The 24,145-nt window shown below is 42.1% G+C and overlaps 3 protein-coding genes across 7 annotated transcripts in view; 1 reads left to right on the top strand and 2 right to left on the bottom strand.

Annotated features, from left to right (window-relative positions):
* Positions 1-5,298: 5,298 nt before the first annotated feature.
* On the bottom strand, positions 5,299-13,901 carry armc1 (armadillo repeat containing 1). Of its 4 annotated transcripts, none has more exons than XM_035682255.1 (7): positions 13,602-13,901; positions 12,720-12,931; positions 11,637-11,728; positions 9,471-9,663; positions 8,739-8,855; positions 8,301-8,375; positions 5,299-7,648 (listed from the first exon to the last, which is right to left on the bottom strand). In XM_035682255.1, the coding sequence occupies exons 2-7, from the start codon at positions 12,879-12,881 to the stop codon at positions 7,457-7,459; spliced, it is 831 nt and encodes a 276-aa protein (XP_035538148.1). In that variant the 5' UTR covers positions 12,882-12,931; positions 13,602-13,901; the 3' UTR covers positions 5,299-7,456. The 4 variants fall into 4 exon arrangements, with proteins under 4 accessions (XP_035538148.1, XP_035538156.1, XP_035538174.1 ...); XM_035682263.1 differs by having other exon boundaries at positions 12,720-12,928; XM_035682281.1 differs by having other exon boundaries at positions 13,664-13,901.
* Positions 13,902-14,165: 264 nt separating this feature from the next.
* mtfr1 (mitochondrial fission regulator 1) lies at positions 14,166-19,126 on the top strand. 2 transcript variants are annotated; one of them, XM_035655636.1, is made up of 8 exons: positions 14,166-14,262; positions 15,033-15,143; positions 15,402-15,500; positions 16,209-16,342; positions 16,453-16,700; positions 16,856-17,108; positions 17,356-17,536; positions 17,686-19,126. In XM_035655636.1, exons 2-8 carry the CDS (start codon positions 15,108-15,110, stop codon positions 17,731-17,733), a joined length of 999 nt encoding a protein of 332 aa, XP_035511529.1. In that variant the 5' UTR covers positions 14,166-14,262; positions 15,033-15,107; the 3' UTR covers positions 17,734-19,126. The 2 variants fall into 2 exon arrangements, with proteins under 2 accessions (XP_035511529.1, XP_035511520.1); XM_035655627.1 differs by having other exon boundaries at positions 16,450-16,700.
* Positions 19,127-19,352: 226 nt separating this feature from the next.
* Positions 19,353-24,145, bottom strand: part of pde7a (phosphodiesterase 7A) — a 10,831-nt gene continuing 6,038 nt past the window's right edge. Inside the window, exons 4-12 of the mRNA XM_035656725.1 lie at positions 23,713-23,876; positions 23,530-23,593; positions 22,610-22,806; positions 22,335-22,466; positions 22,121-22,212; positions 21,827-21,971; positions 21,640-21,736; positions 21,366-21,446; positions 19,353-21,274 (exon numbers count right to left, since the gene is read on the bottom strand). Coding sequence (XP_035512618.1) covers positions 21,003-21,274; positions 21,366-21,446; positions 21,640-21,736; positions 21,827-21,971; positions 22,121-22,212; positions 22,335-22,466; positions 22,610-22,806; positions 23,530-23,593; positions 23,713-23,876 — 1,244 coding nt within the window. The 3' untranslated portion in view covers positions 19,353-21,002. The remainder of the gene's footprint in view (positions 21,275-21,365; positions 21,447-21,639; positions 21,737-21,826; positions 21,972-22,120; positions 22,213-22,334; positions 22,467-22,609; positions 22,807-23,529; positions 23,594-23,712; positions 23,877-24,145) is intronic.

Raw genomic sequence — 24,145 nt, 5'->3', positions numbered from 1 at the left:
AGATAGAGAGAGAAAGGGAGAGAGATGGAGGGAGGAAGGGAGGGAGGGAAGTGCAGACCTTCTGTTCAGCAACCCTGCCACAAACCCACCATTACACAGGCCTCTGGCCTACAGTTTAACATAAAGACTTGCTCTGCCTCGGTATGTGAAGGTGAGCTTTGGGTCCAATTAAAGAAGCAGAAGTGGGTCATAAAACGTGTGCACTTATTGTTTTACATGTGTCAAACGCCATTTAAAAACATTGTATTTAGATTGTTTCGATGCTTTGTGCAAAGACAGGATAGCTGCTCACTAGAGCTCCTTTACATGCCATAAGATGATACCTTTTTTTTTTCTTTTTTTTTTTTAAAGAATATCTTCCAGGTACCACTGGTATTATATTCCAACTTGGAAATGGCACCTACAGACTACATCATATTCACACACCAGTTGGAGGAGAGGGCACAGCAGATGGGTCCATTGCTCATCACAACGTCCACTTGTTCTAAAGGGGAAAGCGGGGGCCTCAGACAGCATGTCTTAAGTTGTGTAATAGGCTTTTAGTGTCACAAATGAAAGTCACACGTTCATTTTATTTTCTCAGGTTGTTTATTTTTCTCTTCTTTTTTTTGGTGGGGGGACTAAAAGATTTGTTCACACAGCTCAACATCACAGTAGATAAAAATGGAGGATAAGTGAATTGTGTAACATAAACCAACATGATCTTATAGAGGAACAGAATGCATGCAAAAACTTCACAATTCATCACTTTTGGTGATATTGAACAGTATTGATGACTACTGTCTCACTCTGTAATCTGTCAGCCGATTGCCATGGCAGCTGGCATGCAGTTTTTTCTTCTTCTTCCAGTTATAAAATCACAGTCTGTGTTATTTGCCTCTATAAGTTTGAGTTGAATTTTACATTGACAGCTGTCTTCCTTTTTATGATCACTTTGTTTCCAAGTGTGAAAAATCCTCCAGTTCTGCTGTGCTTTAACAAAGCACCTATTTCATTCTTGCCCCACTATACGACTGAGCCATCACTTCATATTACAGGTCAACGTTACGGTGCTTAATTATGTGCCGGCTGCTTGGGGCTCCTAATAACCTGTCATTGAGGGGAATTTGAATGTCACACCATATTGTTGGGCCCTAATGGCGGCAGGCAGATCCACTGATGAGCCGTTTTGGGACAATTACAGCGGATATTCAAATCACAGGTCTGGGTGTGTGCTGGACTGCACCGCGCGCAACCTGACAGGGAACGACGTGCACGCACGCACGCACGCACACACTTGTTGTATCTTGACCCTGCAAGCCCACCTCTCTTGACACATAAAGAAGAAGATGCCTCCCACCCACCCCCCCGCTGCTGCTGAAACAGTTTAACTGTAGCCTGATCGCTTTTATTATCCGCCTAATCCAGATATCAGCGATTTCATCAAGCCGGGAAGATATGCATATCATGAATTATTTTGACACTGGGACCTTTTAATTTTCGCCGGCAATATTTCATCCCACCAATCAGTGCCTGGAGTGGTTGTCGGACGTGGCGGTGTCAGAGGACGAGACTCCCCCCGGCGGATCCAAATCATCCGGGGGACAATAATGAGCTATGGCCACAATTATGAGCTGCCTATGTGTGCATGCATCTCATCAAGGCCCCCATGCAAGCTCCTGCAGGAGGAGGCGCACGCACAGAGATACACAATGCAAGACATACACATCAGAGATTTTACTACGCATATTGCACTTCTTGCTGCTCTACATTCACTTGACACCTGCAGTAACTTTACTTTAGATGGAGGAAAGTTACTGAGTACAAGTTCGAGTTACTTGTATTTTACATGAGTTCTATCTTATGTTGCTGCTCTGCAAAACTATACATTTCAGATTGAAATATTGTATCTACTCTACTACATTTATTACACAGCTATAGTTAGTTACTTGCTACTTTTTGGATACAAAATTGAATGTTTTTATACAATTCTTTACATTATTATAAAAATGCTACTTTAGGTTATGCAAAATTCTTAAAATTAAGTTTCATGTCGACCATTACAACATTAAAATGCTACACATTAATGCATTATGCATAAAACTAAATTGTTATAATATACTCTGACAGTAGCCAATCTCCCCCTTAATGAATAGTTCTACTTATGATACTTAAACTATATTTTTCAGATACTTGTCTGTTGTCAGTCTGCATATTTCTTCAATTACTGTATTGTGTATTTTATTGAGTTACAAGACACACGATCAGCTTACAAAATGAGATCCATTGTAATAGATTATACAACCAACAGTGGTTAAAACTCACCTTGACCAGCTGCAACATGTATCAGTAATAATTACCCAATATTATAATATGTAATACTGACAGGAGCCATTGACAGCATTATGAATACTACTATATTTGAGTAGTACTTTTTAGTACTTTTACTTTATGTACATTTTCAAGGCATAACTTTTTCTTGTAATGGAAAATATTTATATTGTGATGCTGAATACCTAAGTCACTCTTCATAGAGGAATAATAGGCTGCAACTCGTGTTTTTTATTAATAGTTAACTGTTTTACTAATGCTTTATAAATCAGTTATAACTACTTTTTGGTCGCTATTCCTTTGATCAGTTGGACCACATGTGGTAAAGGGATAAAGGACTGGACCAACTTCACAGCTGCAGACTTGATGATGACAACCTTTTTTTAATGACATACTAACATTTATAACTGCAGACTTAATGAGCTGTTAGAAGGTGAGAAAGCAACGAGCATTTATCAATGGCTAACACACATAACTGTATTATTACCAACTAGAACGGATAAATACAAGCCAATAAGATTTTCATCGAACCCAAAATGTGTTCTTACTGTCTTATAACCGATGTATAAAAAGTAGTAAACATTTATTAACCACTGATATAACCATTAGACTTTATAAAGGGTGCTTCTTCCACCAGGGAGACACATAAAAATGCCATCAAACTTAAACTCGTTTCATGCCAAAAAGACTTTCAGACTCAGTAACCACCATCACTTAACATTTGTGTCCGCTTACACACTCACACCGGCCACATATGAAATCATAAGGACGCGTTATATTCCGCCATGTCTGTCTGTGATATGTGCACTGTGTAACTTAATACTTTGTGTCTTTACCCAGCTCCCTGTGGAGCGGGTATTACGCGAGCAAATTGGATGCTCCAACAGTCAGTCCGTGACCTTCTCTCATCCTGGATGTTGACCCCCGTATAAAGAGAGACATTACATCTCGTTACACAACAACACGGCTCCGGCGCTTCGCTCCAGATAAAGAAAAATGTCTCAATTAAATCTTCACCGGGGCCCCCCTGCCGAAGAGTTATCGCCGCCCCGGTAGCGCTGATCGCTACACTCACACATCCTCAAAAGTTATTTGACATAAATTGCCGGAGTCACATCATTTCCTGCCACACTCTGAGCGGGATTTACGGCTGATCCCATTGACTGGGAGCTGAACCTCCAATAAAATTCCTCAAGAGCCCATGGGGCCGTGAGACGCACCTATCTACCCTCCATCAGGCCCTCCCCTCCCCCTGCGCGCAGATTAACCATGCAAATACGCACAGGTGGGAGGGTGATACCGACAACACATTTATGTACATATATGCAACTGGGCTGATATGGCCGTGATGGGAGGGGGGGCTGTGCACAAGACAGGCTGATTGTGTTTTATCTGATGGGTGGAGGGATGAAATGGCAAGGTGGCCTCTCCACAGAACTCAAGGAGGAGTGAAAGTGAAATTATCTGTGGCTTTAATTTGAAAATGAGAGGTGAGGGCCACTGTTATGTTCTCTGGAGGATATCCCCCTTATGTGCAAAAAAAAAAAAAACTTGGGAGGAGTAATGTCATTATAAGGCAGCATATGAACCCTTGAGGAAAATCGTTTAAAACTGAAAATTGCTTTTCACATTAGTGCTCAGGCATTGTGGAGAAAGGTGCACACTATATTAACAGTTAAAAACAACCTTATGGCTGCATTAGTCTGTAGATATTACAGTCCGAGGTGAGCAAAGCATGTTAATGGTTGTGTGTGTGTGTGTGTGCTAATGGTCGTGGAGATTCTTGCTCAAGCTCAAACTGACCAGATGGAAATGCAGTTTCAGCATGGCTCGGGACGGCGTTAGGAATCTTAGGTCCCCTAATTACAAACAAATGTTTTCATCAGATGTTTTTAGGCTTACTGTCTCTCTCTAGTGGTGATAGATGAAAAGCCTGAGCTCAGAGGCCTCACAGGACTCTTTTACTACAAATCACACACATACACATAATTGGTTGCTGTGAATTGTTGGTATTTATACACGTTCGCCGTGGTACTGCAAAGACACATGAGAGTCATTTTTAGATTTCGGTAACATTATCTATTGTACATGAACGCAGCAGGAAGCCTTGTGATGTAGAGTATCACATTGTCTTTAAATTCAGGAGATAAAATGCGAGGCGTGAAAATGTTAAGCCAAAATGAGAGACGAAAATGAAAATTTGAGCATTTAAAATTGCCATCTCCATATGCTGAAGGAAATCATGTGATATGACCCAAAAACTCCAGAGCTGCTACTAAAAAGGACCTTGAGGTGAGATTATATTGTCAAAAAGATTGCAATGCTGGTTACTTACGCATCTCTACTGAACAAAATACATCCATTTGAAATAAAGACCTTCCTTAAAACACTTTAATTTTGCTTGTGCTGCAACTTAGTTTACTTACATTGTCTTTTGTTTTACTTTGGAGAATTTAAAATGAGGATTTTGTAAATGGTTTGTTTTAAAATGGCCTGAGCAGATTAAAAATGGTGTCAGAATTGTCATTAAAGATGCTCTCTAGTCACCTTCCATCCATATGATACAGCGAGGCAGTGAAGGCCTCCCCTCCAGATTGGCACAGCGTTTCATTGGGGGATCAGCAGCAGCAGCAGTATCAGCAGCAGCATCAGCAGTGGCTCCAGGGCTTCCAGCTGGGGCTGGCTGCTGCCTCTGCCTGCCTACCAGTACCGAGACTGGGGGAGATGGTGGGCAGACCACTGGATTGCCTTAGGGCACCTCACTTATGCACCAGTAAAGAAAACTGAATTTCTCCCCATCTCTCTCACTCTCTGCTAAGAATGTTTGCTGCCTTCAGCAATTTGATTTGACAAAGTAAGGTCTGGAGAGATGGTGTGACCACTGCACATGGCATGAAGAGTATCATGAGTATAATACTGAGGAATGATAGGCCAAGACCATCTTATCATATTCAGTATAACCAGCCACAAAAATAAAAAAAGCACAAGACGATTTTTGATTTTAAGTTTATCATCATTTGCATTAACAGTGTATGGGAATCTACAGTTTTAAGATCTGCATTAGATTATATTACATTTGATGACAGACACGTGAAGTCTAGACACGTGAAGTCACTTTTTGAGTTTGTGGGTTTTTGTCAACCTTACAGATGTGGTTAATCTAAGAGCTAAGGGAAATTTACACTTTGATCAACACATAAGGACAGTTCTAAGAAACAATGTTCAAGTATTTCTTTGCAGTATGAGCTGAGACACCAAATATTAAAAATAAAAATTACATTAATGCAATTTAAGAGATTAATTCTGTGCAATAATGGACCAAAAAAAAAGAAGAAATGTTAATACTGATGATGCTAACTTTAAACTAATACCTTTTATGCAAAAACATTATTTTTTAAAGAATGATGGCGATCTATGATCACTACATTTAATGCAAAAGATATTATTGCTTTTCCAGAGAAGGGCCACCATCAATTCAGGTTAATCAGGTCATTCTGTGCCGTTCTTCTATCTGTTTGACCTCAACCAACCGTGACGTCTATGCACAATATAAGTCGCCTGGTCAGCATTGTATATAATAATTTCTAATGACACTCACACAAGTCAGAGGAGATAATGATGAAATCTGGTGTGAGTCATGGGGTTGTAAGGGCTAAAGAAAAAGGAGAAAACTCACTCAGTGTTAGCATTAGCCGTTACAACCTCTTATCCCATTTTGTGACAGTAAAAATGCAAATCAGTATAAACAAAAACAGAACAAAATTTTCCTTCACATGTAAGGTCTGAGACTGTAGGGAATCAGGCACCATTTACAAAATGTACATAACCACACCCTTGTTCCAGTACACCGCTACTGCTCATATGACAGCATTAGTGAGTCCTCTGTATGTGCGTGTGTGTGAGCGTGCACCAACATGATCTTTGCTTTAAGGACACTGCTGGCTAAACTGAAACTCCAACTGAACAGGTGGGAAGCTACAATGCTGTACAAATGTCAGTGGGTGGGTTCAGGTAACACGGGGGAAGTATTTGTCAAGCAGGCAGCTAACATGTTTGTCTTCACCATGCGGATCTTGGGTTTCACTAAAACTACAGAGGACTATGATGCCGATGTGAGATAGAGGGCTGAAAGCAGAGGTAGCCTAAAGTCTGTGCAAATAACACCGAGGAGCTGTTAGTCAATTCGCCGCCACCACAGAACTCACATTTGATTTTTCATCAGAAGTCCTCATTTGTTACAGAAACAACTACACTCAGTGAGGGGTGTTATATTAATCAGCCAACTAGCTAATCGGTTCTTCTTTTTGTATGCGACAAACAGTCTAATGTGTGTGAACCAGTGGCTAAATGGGCTGCGGGCCTCCTGCTGGTGTTTACTACTTCTACTGAGGTGACGCCCCTCTGTGAACTAAAAGCTGGGGGAGGCCAAGCGGTTGCTGCTAAGGGCCGCCTGCAAAGCACAAACGTTATATCCGACTTGCTCTGAGCTCTCAAATTATTTGAATGAATAATGAAGAAATAATATTAAAGTAAAATGTCAAAAAGGCACACACAATAATTACAGGTCTAGGCATCAGATAAGATTGGCACAAAAGACTCATGCTAAAGGAAAAAAAATTAAATAAATCGGCTTAATTTGGAAATTAAAGAATGAAAAATATGAAAAATGTATATAGTAAAAGGACAATGATTGAGAATAGACACCGGAAGGAAAGCAACCAAAAATCATGCACAAAAAATAGGAACTCCCAATTCTCTACGTATTCAAAATCAGCCTCGGGGCAATTAAATACGCCTGCCACATGTCAACGCAGCGGTACACATTTCCAGAATGTTATTTGGTTTCGGCTGATTCAAAGTCCTCTGGCTATGCCTTGTGAGATACATATGCAGCTAATATATAGTTGTGCACATACAGCCAGTAGTGGGATTTGTAGCTCAATATATACACAAGTTTTAGTTATTGCAGGTTCCACTTGGCAGTCCAGCACTTGTTGCACACACGTGGCCGGGTTCTGTGCGCTTTGCAGAGGGGGAGTCTAGACTAGTGTAGGGCCGTGAGGCAGGGCTTTGTCCGGGACAAGGCCAGGGCTGCAGCTGGATGGTAGAGAAAACAGGGAGCAGAGAGGGGGAACACAGGAAGTGGTCACCAGTAAAAGGAGCGTGTCAGGAAGTTGGCGGCCGTGCTGAGCCAGCCCATGCCATCTGTGATGGAGCCTACGCGTGTGACGGCCTTGTCCGGCTCCTGGGACGGACTCTCCTCCTCGGGCAGGTAGTCTGGGATGTCCGTGTTCTCCTCCACGAGCACCACCGAGTCCTCCTGGAATGGCACCATCAGCTGTACAAAGACAGAGGAGAAATATTTACTTAAAAATGAACAAAGAACAAATTAACAGCAAAGATAATAATTTGCTTGCGTGATCACAAAGCAGGCAATGAAGCAGAATGAATTCCAACATTAACATAAAGCACAGTTGTTCTAGCTTCTAACTAGAGATCATCTGGAGTCAGATTACATGACTGAGCCAGGTCTGACCCCTGCTGGCCACATTGTTTATGACTATCAATGTAACCGTCACCATTTCTTTTTAATTATTTGAGCAACAATAATTAGAATTATTTGCAGATTATTGGAAAACAAACACTTTGGAATCTCATATTTTGTTAAAACGTAGCAGTTTCACTATACAGTTTGGATATGAGCTCCAAATTGGGAATGCACTGCTGTAAATGGTGCAACTAGAACTGGTTATGTGTTTGGCAAAAAGCAACTAGCCTACAGGCTGAGGCAGAGATGTGACTAGCTAATCATGTCAGTGTGACTAAGTCTCAGCCACAGGCAAGGTTGGCTACACTCACTGTACAGAGATACACACGACATACAGTCATCTATCAGCTGACTCGTTATAAGTGTCTTATGTGCAGCCATTTACAGTAAACAATACCGATCTTACAGTTCTCACATAGCGCTGTCTCTTGTCTGTCCTTACCTCTCCTCCGTCCTCTGTCTTCACCACCTGCTGAGCCGTCATTACTTTGGTGGAGTTGATTGCTGTGCCCAATGCCTGTGAGGAAAAAACAAAAACCCACACCTTTTTTTCCATTTGTGATGGTTTATATTTCTGTCATCAGCTCAACAGATACACAAGTTACAGCAACATTTGCCCATCTTTAAAATGTGTTTAGAAGGTTAAAAGTTGAACTAAAATACATTCAATTTATCAGGTTTCCTGGACTTGCAATCTTGGATGCATGTGGAAACAGTGTTTTGTTTGGTAATAAGTCAAGACAGGTACTGATAAAGTGGTATTTGCTGTATAAATTGAAACTGGGACATGGTGAAATTTACTAAGTTACTATTGTTATCAAGAAAATATTTTGTTTTCCTAAGTTCCTGGATGATGTTCTGCATCTGGACAGACACTTACCTCAGCTTTAAGGTCAGAGCGGATCCTGACAACACACCTCTTGACAGCCATCTGGAAGGTGAAGCTGATGACCCCTCGAATCTTCAGCAACGCCTCCTCACAAAGGCTCCTTCGAGTCTGACAACAGACAGGAAACAGATGAAAGGTATGAGAAGATCTGCGAAACAACAACATGTGGTAAATTAAGAAAAGATTGTGGCTCAAAGGTATATAAAGGCTTTAAGGTTATACCGTGTAAGATTGGAAATGTTGATGAGGCACCATCAGCTACAGTTAAATTAGGTCAAATGTGGGACTAAAAAGAGATTATAAAACATTAAATAGCTACACACAACTTGCTACTGAGAAATACAGTTTACACAACTATGGTTTCCAGCTGCCACGGTATTGTGTGTTTCTGCTGTAGTGATAGCGATGCAGCCCACCAGAGGCCGTCTGTCTGCTGTAATGTAATCTGGCTAGGTGCAAGTGTCCCGCAGAGCAGCATTCAGGTTCAATCTCAACGTCCTGCTGTTCAATGGCTGACATTTACAACCTAACCCCTCCACCCCCCTATCCTGTGCCAGATAGACACTGCTAAGCTGCACTGACAACACTGATAACGACAGCGGCAGAACATGATGCCCCAAAAATGAGATTTTTGTGCATCAAAGGACGTTTGGAGTATCCGAGCAAGATAGATGCGTGTCAGTGCGTCAAGTTGAGTCCAGAATGCCCTCTGTGAACACTTACGGGGTCATCCAGACCATCAATGTGCAGCACAACAGTTTTGGCCCTCTTGTTGTTGGAGCCGAGGAAGAAGTGGGCTTTACGCTGGCAGGAGGCAGCTGCTGCCTCGGCCTGCTCCGCCTCTTCTTTACCGGCTGACTGCAAAATCTCATAGATCTCAGAGGCCAGCAGTTTGGTCTCCCCGGGTGATGTACTCCTTTTGCGAGGGAGAGTAAAAAAAAAAAGGGGAGAGAGGGAGACAATGGAGACAGAAAAATGACTTATGTTATTTAATTTGTCAAATGTGGTTAATGTACACAAAAGTGGTCAGTTAATCAAAAAGAGTTTAAATAATTTGTTGTGTTGAGGTAGTGTACATGTTAGTATATCTGTTATGATACTAAAGGTGTAAAAAAGTTGGCTGTAGGTATGATTAATCTTAATAGGTAAATTGAACCATGTGCACTTTTAAATAACCATATTACTGTGCTAACACATTGCGGTTGAGAGGCAAGACAGAAATACCCATGCAGAGGCTCACAAAACATGATGCCTGAATGCCTCTGTGGGAGAGAAGAAGTGTGAATCGTGCCTACAACTGGCATGAATTCATTAATCCCTCACTTTGTAATCTCCAATGGATGCGGCGTGAATCTGACCACGTCCTACCTGGTCTGACTGCGCAGAACTCAGCCGCTGCCACACAGGGCCACAGTGACAGACATGACACCACCTAACCTTTCAATGAATTAACAAATGCTGTCAAACTTTGAGTCGGTTTATCCAAATATATTCTGTACAACCGTTTAGTCTACTGAAAGACAACGCTGCAATCCGTCACACAACATTCAAATTTATGCTAATTAAGCCTATTCTGCTCTTCAGTCCTTTGAGCCCTTTTAGCAAAAAATCTATTGCAGGGCATAATATTTTTGTGTGCAGCAGCTTTCCTTGAAGAAGTCACATGAGGTCAGTTGCAGCTGCTGATATTTTGTGAGGGATCCTGAGATACCCCTGCAGGCTATACTGCTTCATATGTCATCAAGTCGTCACTCCTTCTATAGTAACCACATACGACATCAGCTGTCTGGCGTGGCTGCCCTCTGGGTGCGTGGTGCTCCCTGGCGCTGTACCACATAATCCTACTCCAGCTCTGGAAGGCTGTCAGCCCTTTGGCAAGCCAAACACTCCCTCCAATTGATTTATTTATCTATTCATTACTTTTATATAGACTTAATGTACTGAAAAAACAAAAATGGCATTCACACCTGTTTGGTGCAACTATGCTAGATGCTCCCCCCTCAGCCATGTGTTGCCACTCTGTCCAGCCATGATCGACCTCTACCCAAAGTCAAATCGACTGGACTGCGAGCGGGTAAAGCTGCTGCTGTTACTGCAGGGCTCCTCTTGATGCCACCCCTGACTAGCCGAAGTGACTGGCTTACTCCAGGGCGAGCAAGAGCGTTGCCGCAGGATGAGAAGGGCCAGAAATCATACAAAGCTACGGCCACTTGAACATAGGTCTATTCCTATCAGGGTGCTAATGATGAACAGCAGTCGCTTAGCAAAACTGCCTCAGACCCTCGGGTGAGACGTGCTATCTGGAGCGCAACACCTCCTCGAACCAAAACTGCCTACAACACTGCATGGGTGTGTTCATCATGCTCTTTTATTAATCATAATAAATTAATTATAGAATAACTTGTGTACAATACTTATAGAGACGCCTACAAATACTACTAGACAAAAAAAAAAAAAACAACCACAAAGAAATAAGCTTAAGATATAGCACGTGTAAAATGAGCCACCTCAGCAAATTAACCTGCAAACTCCACACCAAAACAAGAGCAAATATAAGCTCACATCAGTAAAAAAAAAAAACATGCAAGTGGACTCATCAAGAAATTGTAGAGAGGTGGCAAGATGCATTAAAATCTATGACATGCAGAAACAGCAATTTAACTGTTAACCGTCCTACTTTAATTCAACTTTAATCACATTCATCCTGACACGGCAAATGGAAGAACGTCATCCTGCCTGGAAAAATTTGCAGACTGGCACACATTGTCCACGCAAAACAAAAGAAATCCTAGCTAGGTTACGGTTTTACGTAAAGAAAGTGCATAGTGAGCGTGTGTGTGTGTGCGTTTGTGTGTGTGTGAGAGAGATGTGGTGATGACAGGGACTTGCTTCTGCATGACATTCTGCAAACTCAGCATCATGCCAAGCTCGCCCTTCATCTTCTCCCTGTTGGCTCGACATTCTGCCAGGTAGCGCACGGCCTGCAAGGACAAGGGCAACCGTTATCTACCCAGCGCTAAAAAGCTGACAGACCCTTTGTGATATCAGACGAGAGAGAGAGAGAGAGAGCTTTTAAAATGCATGAGCATGTGCAACGGTAAAACATTACATAACCAGTATAAATACACATGCACTCACCCCGTGTTTACACTTCAAGGGTTACAGTCATGAGCAACTGTTACATAAAGCCACTTTATTCACAATTCAAATCATGTACTGTACAAAACGGGTGTTGGTGGTGGTGGAAGTGGGGAGAGGTTGCAATATCAAGATGTTGTACTGTGTTTATATCACAAAACAGACAGCAGATGTCACCATTGTGTAGTGTTTCTAAATATGAAAGTTGTTTAAATGCCACCACATGTCGGCTTGTGACGGTGACTGGGACACAGTGGTGGGAGAAATGGCCTTTAAATGGCCCTTTCACTGAAACCTGCTCTGACAATGCTGGACAGCAGGGGGGGACAGACTATGACTTGAGCAGAAAACACCGAAATTACAGGAGCAGTAGGGAACTCAACTGATTATTCAACAAAGACAAATTTATTATAAACAGCTGCTGTAGATATTTCAACTACAACATTTAGGAAAATGTATTTCTCTCTTTCAATGGTGGTGCTGAATAATCAGCCCAGTGTGTAGGATTTAGTGGCATCTAGCGGTGCAGTTTCAGAATGTAACTCCCAACTTCAAGTGCGAAGGGGGAACTAGGGTGGTCATGAAATGCCCTTTCTAGAGCCAGTGTTTGGTTTGTTTGTTCAGCGCTACTGTAGAAACATGGCGGCAGCATGGCATGTATATTATATTCCATTTCTGTTAATAAATCTTCCCAAATGTTACACCCTGGACTTTTAAAACTTAAAGCTTGCCTTCATGCAACAGTATCTACCTGCGGGGTGAAGAGTCTGACATGCGAACACATAAAGGGGGTAAATAAATGTAAATAAATGTAAACAAATGGAGGCTGCTTACCAAGAGTGCAGAGTAGACGACCTGTGGGTTGGGGTGGTCCAAAAAAAGGATGAGACCTGGCAGACAGCCTTGGTCTTCTACTATGGCTCTTCGGTTCAGGGGATCAGCAGCAAGATCTCGCAGCTGGTTCACCACCGTCAGTGCATCCATCTCCGCACTCATGGTGCCTCTTGTCTTGATGTCACGCACATCCAACCAACCTCTTTGCTCTACTGGGAAAAAAAAGAAAAAGGTGAGTTCAATTAGGGAGCTTACATTATACAAATTAGGGCTGTGCCTAATTGTTATTTCGTAATCAATTAACCAGTAGATTTTCTGTCTGGACAACAAAATGGCAGAAAATTGGTATAAATGTGCATCGCAATTTCCCAAAGTTCAAGCTGACATCTTCAAATTGGTACACTGGTAGTAGTCCAAAGATATTCAATTTGCAATAATATAACAAGCTTTAACGTGTATAACAACAAATCTCAAGAGATATTTTAGATATTAGTTTTCTTCTTCTTTACAAACTGGTGCAGAATAAGTGTCTGTGGCATTGCCCTAACTATTCAACTTTTAAAACTATCCCAGAACCACGTTTTACTGATATGTTTGAGATTCTGTGAGTTTATATAAGCAAGAACCTCTGAAATGTGGCGCTACACAATCTGACTGATGAATGACTCTTGTGAACTTACTGATTTTACTGACATGCATTGATAAGATTGTAGTTATCACAAGAAAGAACAAACAGCTTGGCATGCTTTGGTGGGCAACTTTTAAAACGATGTGATTCGACCACAGGATTTTTCTACCAAAAACAATCAAATCATTTTCAGAAAAGCAAAACACAAAACACTCGTTTTTGCCCAAGAGACTTTCCACGACCCCCAACCTCACCTCAAATCACGCCCTGTGGGACAGAGGCGATTCAGCAGCTAAGCTAAGCTAGCCAACGTTACCTCACAATTGTAGCATAACCTTTTGGACAGTTTTCAGTAAACTCATGAGACAATCCCCGCCTGACTTCAGCGACAACACATACAGGAACAAGAGACAAACACGAAACAGCGAAGTTCCGATGACACCTAAGCGACAACGGAGACAATAATGTCACAAACGCCAGGCCTGCGCCTCTTTCTTTACTATGCTCCTGGAGCTAGCAGCTGTGCACTGTTTGGGTTTTGTGGCACATCAATGGGTGCGGTTGTTTTGTGACTCAGGACATCCCAGTTTCCCCATAAAGACCCCAGTAGTGTGAACCGGACACAGCCCCGCCGGGGAGTGTTGGGGAGTATAACGAACACTCGTAAAGTTCCTGGTTTGTGATTGGACGGTGTAATTTTGATCGACAGATGTACGAGCCAATCACCAGAGAGGGTTTTGTTTAAAGCTCAAATCTGATTGGTGGTTTGGCCTGTCGATCAATATAAACAACCAATGGTGGCGTTTCACAGTCTACAACCTATCTTCCCACATAAGTCGCCTCCTGCCCGCAGCGGATCTCCGTCGGAAGACAAGTTGGAAAAACTGATCAAGTTGTCCCCCAGCGTCAGTGTCGGTAAGTTGTACTCAAAGTCTCACACACAAACCCAAGTTTAAATACGATTATAGCATTTAAACCTCGCAGTTGGGTGTCACACGTCAGGAGTAAATAGATGTGTGCGCCTCGTGTTTCCTGATAAATGTGTCCGCGGTTGTGAAGTTGGTTCAAGGTGCTATCGCTGTTAGCCTCACTTAGCGCTGTCTGCCCGCTAAAGTAGGATTTAATGGTTTAATTTAAGCATGAGAGCAGCTGACATCTGTCTCTCACAACTGCTGCAACTCACTTTTCACTTTTACGCGTTTGTTTGTGTCCTTATTTAAGTTCATAACTATTAAAACAAACAAACAAACATCTGTAAGAGGGTCAATGTTCGCTTGGAAACGGTCATTAGTGATTGTAGTTTATGGACAGAAGAGAAAGAGAAAGTGCTTTATTAATGTCAGTGATAAATATGTTCTGTGTAACTGGTAATAAGGATAATAAGTGACATTTGTTGTTGCCTAACCTTAAATACAGTCTCCACTCTGCATCCTACTGTGCATTTAGTGTAAACATATTTGTGTACATTTAATAATAACTTTATTTTACTAATATTATTCCAAAATTCTAATTCCTTCTAGGCATTAATGAATATATTGGACTTTCCTTAGTTAATATGTATGTGTATATATGTATGTCACAGTATACGTTGTAGAGGTCTAAAGCTCATTATTTGTTTTAAGTTTTGTGTATTTAAAGGTGATTCAACCTCATTATTTCTCACTGTTGTTTGGTGCTTTCTCCAGATGAGCGTTTGGTGAAAATGCCCTTGGTGTTGGGGCATGTTTTTCCATCGGCCCTCGTGAAACATATCAACAGAAATGAGTAAAGACGATGCACAGATCGAAATGGACCTGGTATGTGACGATATCTGACTCAATAAGTGTCCGCTCAGTGTGCTGTTTTCCTACTTTTATCTGGCTCTCATCTGGAAGTCCATTGTTAAGTTCTCTCAGTTGCAAGGTCTGTGAAGTACCAGCCATCGAATAGTGAAATCTGTGCACTTTGCGTCTGCTGGACTTAATTAATAAATCGACTGCGATAAACAGAGTTTGGTATGTTATTTTTTTTCTTTAATTTGTGATTTAAATATTAAAACATGTTTTGTTTTGCAGGCTTGCGGATCGGCCAAGCCCTATGGGTCCTCGAGAAGTATTGTGAGGAGAATAGCGACCAGTCTTCCTCTTAAACCCTGCCCCAGGGTTCATTTTCAGGTAAGGAAAGGTTCCCAGGATCCTAAATTGTATATTTATGTTTTATTTAATAGATAATGGCATGTTGTTGTTCTCGTGACTTAGTGTTTTTGAATTTGTCACGTATGATATAACCCTCCGTCCTTCTGTCTTTCTGCCCCTGTCTGCTGACTGTTCACACACCCAATCACAATCACACACCCTCTTCAGCTTTTGTTTACTTCGGCTTGTCTGACTGTTTACATTTATGAACCATAAACAGAGTGGATGAAGTCGTTATAAGTGAGATTTTTTCTTATCATTAGGGCACTGACTGTATGTTCAGAAGTTTTTAAACTGTTAACAAATCAGTGTTTGAGATATTTTAATTCAGTGGCATGTGATAAGTAACTTGACATTTCTTTTTCCTTCAACACTGTTCTTTCTCTTTTCTCTTCCCTTCTTCTGTCTCCAGCTACCCTCCCTAGCTATGAGGAATGCAGTATGTCTGCTTTAGGTCAGTTTGTTCAGAAACTGTCAACAACCTTGAGCTGATTTAAAGACCTACTGACGTACCTGAACCTTTCATTAACACCACTCGTCTCCTTTCTCTGAACTGCCCTCATTTTTACTTAATTCTTTTATTAGTTGTTGAACTGCAGTGTTGTGTCCTTGGTGTGTGCTCTTCTCTGGCATGTTTCTATCAGTTTTATTTGTCTGTGTTGAATATGGCTGTTCACTCTCTGACAGCTTTATCCATACAATGAGGATGCTGGTATCCTGATTGGTACCAGACGGCAGAACGGTTTGGTAGCCTCTCTGGCTGATATCGCCTGGATCGACAGGGAAGAGGATGATGACGAAGACTTCTTTGGCCGACCCAGGTGAGAGCTCTACAGTGATCTTCTGGTGGTTTTGCAGTTTTTATGTACGAGAATGTATTTGTTCATGTGAGGAGTGTCTGGAAAAATGCAATTCTGTCTTATTAAAGCAGGTCAGGAATCCCACCAGGACTCGTGTTTCGAACCCGCCAGCCTCAGCCTCATCCTCATCCTCAGCAAAAATCCTTAACCCGCCAGAGGTCACTACCAAGCCTGCATGAGGGACCTCCGGACCCCCAGGGGCCAACAGTCGCCAACGATGAGGCCATTCAGAAGATCAGCGCACTGGAGACAGAACTTGCCAAACTCAGAGCTCAGATAGCACAAATCGTTCTTGCTCAAGAAAAGAGCGCACAGCCAGGTATCCCTTCCAAACATAGACGTACCTCTCTCCCCTATGGAGGCATTTATTTTCATGTTTTTGCTCCACTGTAGTAACGTACATTTTCCACTAGATGGCAGCAGAATTTCACATCTTACACATGATTTTTTTTCCTTTCCTTTGTTTCACCACAGCTGCTACCACAGGGACACTTCCCCCTCCACCCTCTGGCACCCTGCCTCCCCCGCCCCCACCACCACCTCCTCCACCACTACCACCACCCCCAAGTCTCCAGCGGACATTTTCTGCCATTGACTTGATAAAGGAGCGCAGAGGGAAGAAGACAGACGGCCAGACCCCTTTGGATTCAAAGCCAGCAGAATCCATTCCCAACATGCTTGATGTCCTAAAAGACATGAGCAAAGTCAAGTTGCGATCAGTTAAAAGGTGGGCCTCAACTTAAGTAGTAAACTGATGAAAATGCATTCAGAAGTGATCAAATGTGGAGACTTGGTGTTTTTGAAAGTTTAATAGATGTGTATTCCAGCTCAGAGTGGGGTCTTGTCTCTGTATTCTCTGCATAACCACTTATTAAACTCAAGTTGACACGTCTTCGCCTTATTGCGTAGTGTATCATATCTGCATGCACCTTCTAATAAATAGAATTCGTTATCACTCTTGTTTGTTTTCGCAGTCGTCCAGTAGACGGTGACACCAAAGTGAAGTCCAACGAGCCGGCGGATGCTGCAACTCTCATCGCAGAGGCCCTGAAACGCAAGTTTGCCCATCGTTATCGACACGACAGTGAGCGAGAGGACAAGGAGGAATTCAAACTTCCCGTTCCAGATGTGAAACCTAAAACAGAAACCCCCTTGGTGAGAGATGTTGCTGTATTCATTGCTGTTACAAAAAACAAGCCACAGATGCCACAAAACCCGGCGTTAATTCATCCTCAGTGGAAAAATTGTTCTCGTGGTTTGTACGGTGTCGTGTCCTTTATTCTCTCTTCTGTCTGTTTTCACAGTTTGGGCAGCACATGTTGAAACAAACTGGAAAAAGGAAGATACTCTGAACAAGTGATTCTGAACTCGGGGTCCAGAGGTACCGTGGACACTTTGAAGTGCCTTATCAAGCTTTTAATATCGGCTGTCTCTCTGTGGAAGGACAAGGGATTCTGCCTGGACTAGACAACAGTCTGCTCCAGGTAGCTGTCATCTCATAGTGTTGCATCCAGTGATCATCTTGACCATCTGTTTTTGCACTTTTATAACTTATAATATTAGCTTTCTGTTTTACAAACATGATTTCTTTTGTTTTACTGAATGTCTTTTGTTTTTGTGTTGTAGTCTACACTTCTGCTTATCACAGGCTTGAGTGAAAGTATCGAAGCACATGTTTCAACCACACTACAATATCGTTAAATGTTGGTTTTATTGTTCAATCATTTCTTAGGTTTTCTGTTAAAACATATTGCACATAACATAGTTGGTTATTCCCATTTTTAAGGGAAAGCAGCACTTTCTTTCTTGTGGAATATTGTGCTGTATTCTTTATATTTGTTTGACCTGTAGACTAATTTATGATTGGGATCCTTATATTTATGTTGTTGTTCAAGTAAATAATTAAGATTTTAACACAGGTAATTATGTCCTAGATTTGTCCGTTATTAATAATATTAGGTGGGTTTTTGTACTTTATATGTGGAGCCTGAGTAAGTTGTGTCCGAGTTGCCAGTCTTGCCAGGGCTTGTATGTCTTTGCTGGTCAAATATGTATCCCAGTTTTAGTTGATATTATTTATCTCTTTACTACAATTCATGTTTAAGAGCCAAAGACATTCCAGTGAGATTCTGCTGTTCACTGCCCAACATTACCTTTCCACATTCCTTTTCCAATTTAGGATGTTCAAAAAGCAAGGAAAACAGATAACTGTTCAGCAAAGTTCATATTTCTAGGTTAATGACGGTCCAGGTGAAATCTGTGTACTATGGTTGATAAGATTAGCTTTTTATCTCAAATCACTTTCCCAGAACTTAAGCAGCTGAACAGAAATGCTGCATTGTTGTAGCTCACTCTGTATTCACAACATATTTTAGTCATGGGTCCTAAGGCACCCACTGTTCAGTATCGGAAAGTTATAAATTATGCTTTTGTGCCAGTAATCACATTTTCATGCCTCAGTTTGAAAATCACTCACAGATCAAACAGACTCCTCTGGGCTAATGTTTGGTTTTATAGGCAGTATTATGTTCAAAGGGACTGATTGCACACAGTTTCCAATTCTGTTCACTATGCCAGTGTAGTTGCTGCTTCAAGACAACTGTGCTAGTATTAGTATATTAACTGGGTGTGTCCGTAGTAATTAAGTGATTTAAATGTACTATTCAAGATTTTGGAGAAAAGTTGTCTTCCATAAAAATTACTTGAATTGTGGAATCTCGAAATAAAAGTTTGTGGTCTGCCTGATTCTGACTTGTTCTATTGACGTCATGGTTGAGTTCTACTTTAATGAAAGTCGCCTGCCTTCATATTAAACCGTTAGGGTCAGTCAAAGATGACAGAAAAGTTGCCCCACAGAGATTAACGAAGTTTAACTTGATCACTGATTTATAATTAACATTTCTGCTATTGTATTAGGGATCATATATAGGATTATTATGCTTTAACTGTGACAGTCAAAGAAACATTTGTCAACAACAGGTTTTTATTATTCAAATTGTAACTGCAACAGGCATGTATCAAAAAGGTCAATACAGCAAAGCCTTTACAAAATCTGGCTCGACACTTAAGTCTTCCCAAAAATGGCTGTCGCAACAAATTGTAAACAGTTTTATCAACAGTCTTACAGCACTTACAGCAAAATACAAATCAGCTAAAGTAAGAAAAGCACCTGTTATCTTTCAAAATGTTTAAACACAAACACAATTTGTGCCACTATACAGAATCAAAGTAGACAAACCAAACACAAAGAAATGGAATGTTCAAAGTCACTCGACCATTTTTGTTTCCGTACAAAAAAAGGACAGCTGGAGTTGTTCCTCACAACAAAAAGGCAAAGGGATTGGACAGTGCATTCAAAGACAAGCACACCATGCACTTGATGGGAACAGGAGCTGGTTTGGTCACTTAGCATAGTTTGTGCATAGTTATAAGGCATCAATCGAGCAGTCCTTTAGGTTGCATGTGGCTGAGAGAGACATTCTGCGGAGAGGGAGAGTCTCCTTCAGTAGATCCTAGCCAGGAAAAAAGAAAAAACAACAACCTTGCATTGCCCGCAGTCACCTCCTCCCCCTCTCCCTCTTGATAAGAGACTGGCAAAACCCTGAGCGAGTCGAGTTGCGTGGAGTGGACTTCCAGGTGAGATGCATGTGCAGTGAGTAACTGATCTCCAGTCTGGGAGGGAAGCTACCCCGAGTTCAACCAGCACTGGAAGAGTCGGAAACATCATCAGGAAAAAGGACTAATTTCTACAATACCTTCACAGGGTCTCTTGGAGATGTCATGGAGACGAAGCTGCACATCCAACACCATTGTTATTTGGGAGTGCAAGAACACATTGTAGCACAGGTGGAGTTACTTATGGCATCTGGTGTGTTTGAATAAGGTTCTGCTCATGGCTTCAACAGTGGGATGACAGTTCAAACGAGTGGTTCTTCACATCTGCGCTTCCGAAGGCAAACCGTGGAGCCGACATGATTCACTTCATTTCAAGGGAAAGAAACAACGAACAAGAAGAGATGCGTAAACAGTCTTCGTAGAGGCAGCAAAAGGACTGGGCTTGTCACATTTTTTTTTTTTCTTTTTTACATGAGGAAGAATCTTCAATACAAACGCAACACGGCTTTACTTTAAAGTCTTAGGAGGGTCTCGTGTCGGAATACTCCAGTTGTCTCAGTTAATTCAGTTCAGATCATTCTTTAAATCTTTGTTTTCAAATGGCACTTCAAATACCAGGAAAATGTCTTCTTTAGTTCTTATACTGCTTTCCCCTTAAGGTTCACCAACACAAAAAGTGGTACGTTCAGTCAGTAATGCCAAAACTACAGTGGACAAATAAATAAAAAGAAAATGAAAGTAAATACAGCAGTAGCCAAATGAGGTATCTATGTATTGCTCTATGCCAAAAAAGAGGAATTAAAAATTAAATAAATTAAATAAAATCAGTGGTTTATCAAGATGGGAGGCAAAAGCAACAAAACATAAACAAGGTGTTAGGATCAGGTGGGGCAGTGGCAGGGGGCAGCAGGCCATCGCATGCCCCACCCGGCCCCCAGTGTGTGGTGAGGCCCTGAGGCCGGGGTCAGGGGTCAGGTGGTTGAGGTGAAAGGGCCCACGAGGAGTGTCAGGATTTTCTGCTTCCCTGAGGTATTTCTTTGGAGCTGGTTCCTCCTGCAGTTGTGGCGGTGTTGCCGTCTGTCCGTGCAGCACCGTCCTCTGCTTCGGCGCCGGCTGTGCTGGGCTCCGCCTCTTCGGAGACAGAGGTTTGTTCCTGCTGCAGCCCGCCCCAGCTGGCCTTGTTCAGCCCCATGTGGCCCAGCATGGTCTGGGACAGACGTGTGTCGGAGAAACGGGCCCACTCTGCAAACAGCGGCTCTGCCACGTACGTCATGAAGCCTGAAGGTGGAGAAGAGGCAGCAGACGTAGATTAGGGCTAAAGATTAGAATCGAGTTATAAGTGAAAGCTGAATGCAACACAGCTACCTACCTATTTGAATGTTGCCAACTGTGTTGGCCACTCTGTCACAAAGTGGGCTGACTTCAAGTTTGTGCTTCTTCTCAATTTCTCCTAAAAGGAAATAGAAATATAATACATGAGCTATTATTATCATATGTTCTACTGTTATGCAATTGTTTGGTTATCGAGAATATACACAGAAAGGACAAAGGAAGGTAATGTAATGGCACTAAAGAAAAGAGCAAAACAAATAAGTGAAAGGGAATGACAAACAATATAACAGCAGGCAGCAGAAATAAAGAACCTTGTTGGAAGAATTCCTCGGTCACTTTCTCACTCCACTGTTTGCTCAGCTCCCAGGGTCTGCAGGGGTTACAGATGTCTGCACACTTCAAAGCCATCTGTAAGGATGGGAACGAAAACAAAATAAGAGCTCACAGTTTTCCCTGAGCTGCTGAAGTTGTGTGTTTATGACGGACGAGGTAACCGACCTGCAGGATGAAGTGACGGTGGCTGGCATTGCTCAAGCACAGGTTCTCCTGGTCCAGGTGCAAGCGAAACCTAGATAGGTACTCATTCTGTCTGCTGATGTCCGTGGCCAGGATTAAGGAGCCCAACTCCCTCTCCATATTCAGGCTAAGGGGTTGGAAAGACAAAATGATCGTTGATGGTGGCAGAGAAGTCTTTTTAAATAACTTCACTTTCTGTGGTAACACGTACAACCTTTCAGTGGGTGCTATCTAGTGTTGTGTGTGCAGTTAGCATCATTTCAGCGTAAGACTGACCTGTCTTCAGCAGGCAGATGAGAGAACAGCCCAGTCTCTCTGAGAAGGCCCACTGCCGACTTCCAGTGGTGGTTTTCCAGAACTGAGGTATTCTGAAGATTAAAAAAGGAAAAATGTGCGCATACACATTAATTTAATAAATCATGTGATGTCTTCCACTACGGTACATTCATGAGTAAGATCTGGCAGACTAAAGGCTGTTACGTAGTTTTACCCTATAGAGTGTAGCTAGATAGTGGTCAGTCTTGATGAGGAAAGGCTGGTTGACCCCAGGATGGTCCAGGTCATGTGTGGCTGCTGCTAGGAGGCCCAGTAGGATGTCACAGGAGGTCAGAGACTTGGCAAGCTGCACTCACAAGAATAATATGGCACAAAGATTATGATGATTCATTATTAACACTTTCAGATCTTGAAATTGTAATTATCAACTGCGTTAAAGGTAGTTTCTTGAGCCAACGAGAACAAAAATGTCTTGTTTGCATGTCTCACCAGGGGTTCCCGCATGTAGCAGTACATGGCCTGTGTGACATCTGCAGCGTGAACAGCGTTGTGGTAGGGGTTGTCGCTGTGGTAGTCCTCCTGGACCATGACCAGGAACCTCCAGAGTTTGACCATGTCCAGCTGGAAGAGCTCCACCAGGCCATACTGGTTCAGCAGGTGGAAGGTCAGAGTGATCAGGCTGTTTCCTGAACAAGAAAGACAAACAGAGTGAGCACTCTGCTTTCTCTTTTCACTGGCATTAATAAGTAGAAACTGCACTGTTAGACAGTGTTTCTTCTTTTGCCATTTATTTTATTGGGGAACTTTTTCTGCCACCTGCCTCGACTACCCCTTCTTCACTTTCTCCTCTACTTCAAATTCTATAATTGTGTCTTGTGATTTTTCTTCCATTTTATTCCAAAGCACTGCAGCTGTTATCTCTTGCCATCCCCTTTCCTAGCTCTTGCTATTTAAATACACAGTATGCATCAAAACAGGTGAATGGAGAGAACATATAAAAATCAAGAACATATTTTGTTTTTATAGTCATGTATGGTTTAAGTCATGCCCCTTGTTCATAATCACATATCCTGAGCCTGGACCACATTCTTATCTACTTAGGCTACTGTCGCTGCAGAAATATGTATTGATTTCAATATGCTTATACTTAATATGTTGTGTCCTCTTAAGCAAGCAAATGACAATAAAATAGACCCAAAAGAGCATGAAAGGTTTTTTCTCCTTTACAAAATAAAATTCAGTGATTCAATTATAGAGTTAATTTTCATACAGTGAATCCTGTGTCTATCCAATAGATGGCACCATAATAACACATTGAATCTAAGGCTGGTTTAATACTGGATTCTCCTGTCAGCGCTGCATTACTGTTGCCAAAACACCTTCTGACCCTTATTTCCTATTTTACCTACCGTTCGTCAGCCTATCAAAGAGGAAAATGTCAAAATTCCAGTTCCCGACTTTTTCCAGCATGCACTACAAGAGAGGGAAAAGAGAAGCATAGAATTAGTGATGTGAAGTTTTAACAAAGCAAATTATGTGCTACATCTGCAAGTCTCAACATGGTATCGTTATAAGGAAGGTAGGTGTCATACTCTGGCCTGTCCAGTGTAGTCTTCATCCAGGATGTGGAGGGGGATCTGCTGGGGGACTCCACGCAAAAGACGGGACGAGTGCAGGTACCTCTGGAAGCTGAGCAGCCTGTGGACCCTCCTCTCAGGAGCAGAGCTGCCTGATGTGGACCCACTGCCCAGTCGTGCTGCACACACAAACACAAAGAGACAAATTGACACAGGATGTAATACGTACAATATGTTATTGATACAACAGTGTTTTTGGTAAATGTTTATTCTACAAGCTCATTAGACTCGGAGAATCATTCGGGTTGCAGAAACTCGGTGGGGATCTGACACCATCACAGAGATATACAAACAGCCGCTGCTGACACAGCCGCCCACTCGTAAGCCTTTCGTCTGGGATCACACAGCAGACATGCTTTGTCAGTGGTCTCTCTCTCACACACACACA

Source organism: Morone saxatilis, unplaced genomic scaffold, assembly GCF_004916995.1.
Source record: "Morone saxatilis isolate NCDOM2014 unplaced genomic scaffold, NCSU_SB_2.0 Contig0, whole genome shotgun sequence".
Taxonomy (NCBI): domain Eukaryota; kingdom Metazoa; phylum Chordata; class Actinopteri; family Moronidae; genus Morone; species Morone saxatilis.
The sequence above is the reverse complement of the archived record's forward strand: the minus strand, read 5'-3'. Positions and strand labels throughout refer to the sequence as shown.

What these genes read in the sequence shown, in the direction of transcription:
- armc1 (XM_035682255.1), bottom strand. Translation starts at nt 12,881, where the DNA reads ATGAGTGCGGAGATGGATGCACTGACGGTGGTGAACCAGCTGCGAGAT. An exon ending in TTGATGGTCTGGATGACCCC is followed by an intron (nt 8,856 to 9,470) that starts GTAAGTGTTCAC and finishes GTCTGTTGTCAG; the next exon opens with ACTCGAAGGAGCCTTTGTGA. An exon ending in GCTCTGACCTTAAAGCTGAG is followed by an intron (nt 8,376 to 8,738) that starts GTAAGTGTCTGT and finishes TTTTCCTCACAG; the next exon opens with GCATTGGGCACAGCAATCAA.
- mtfr1 (XM_035655627.1), top strand. Translation starts at nt 15,108, where the DNA reads ATGAGTAAAGACGATGCACAGATCGAAATGGACCTG. An exon ending in CACAGATCGAAATGGACCTG is followed by an intron (nt 15,144 to 15,401) that starts GTATGTGACGAT and finishes TTTGTTTTGCAG; the next exon opens with GCTTGCGGATCGGCCAAGCC. An exon ending in AAGTTGCGATCAGTTAAAAG is followed by an intron (nt 17,109 to 17,355) that starts GTGGGCCTCAAC and finishes TTGTTTTCGCAG; the next exon opens with TCGTCCAGTAGACGGTGACA.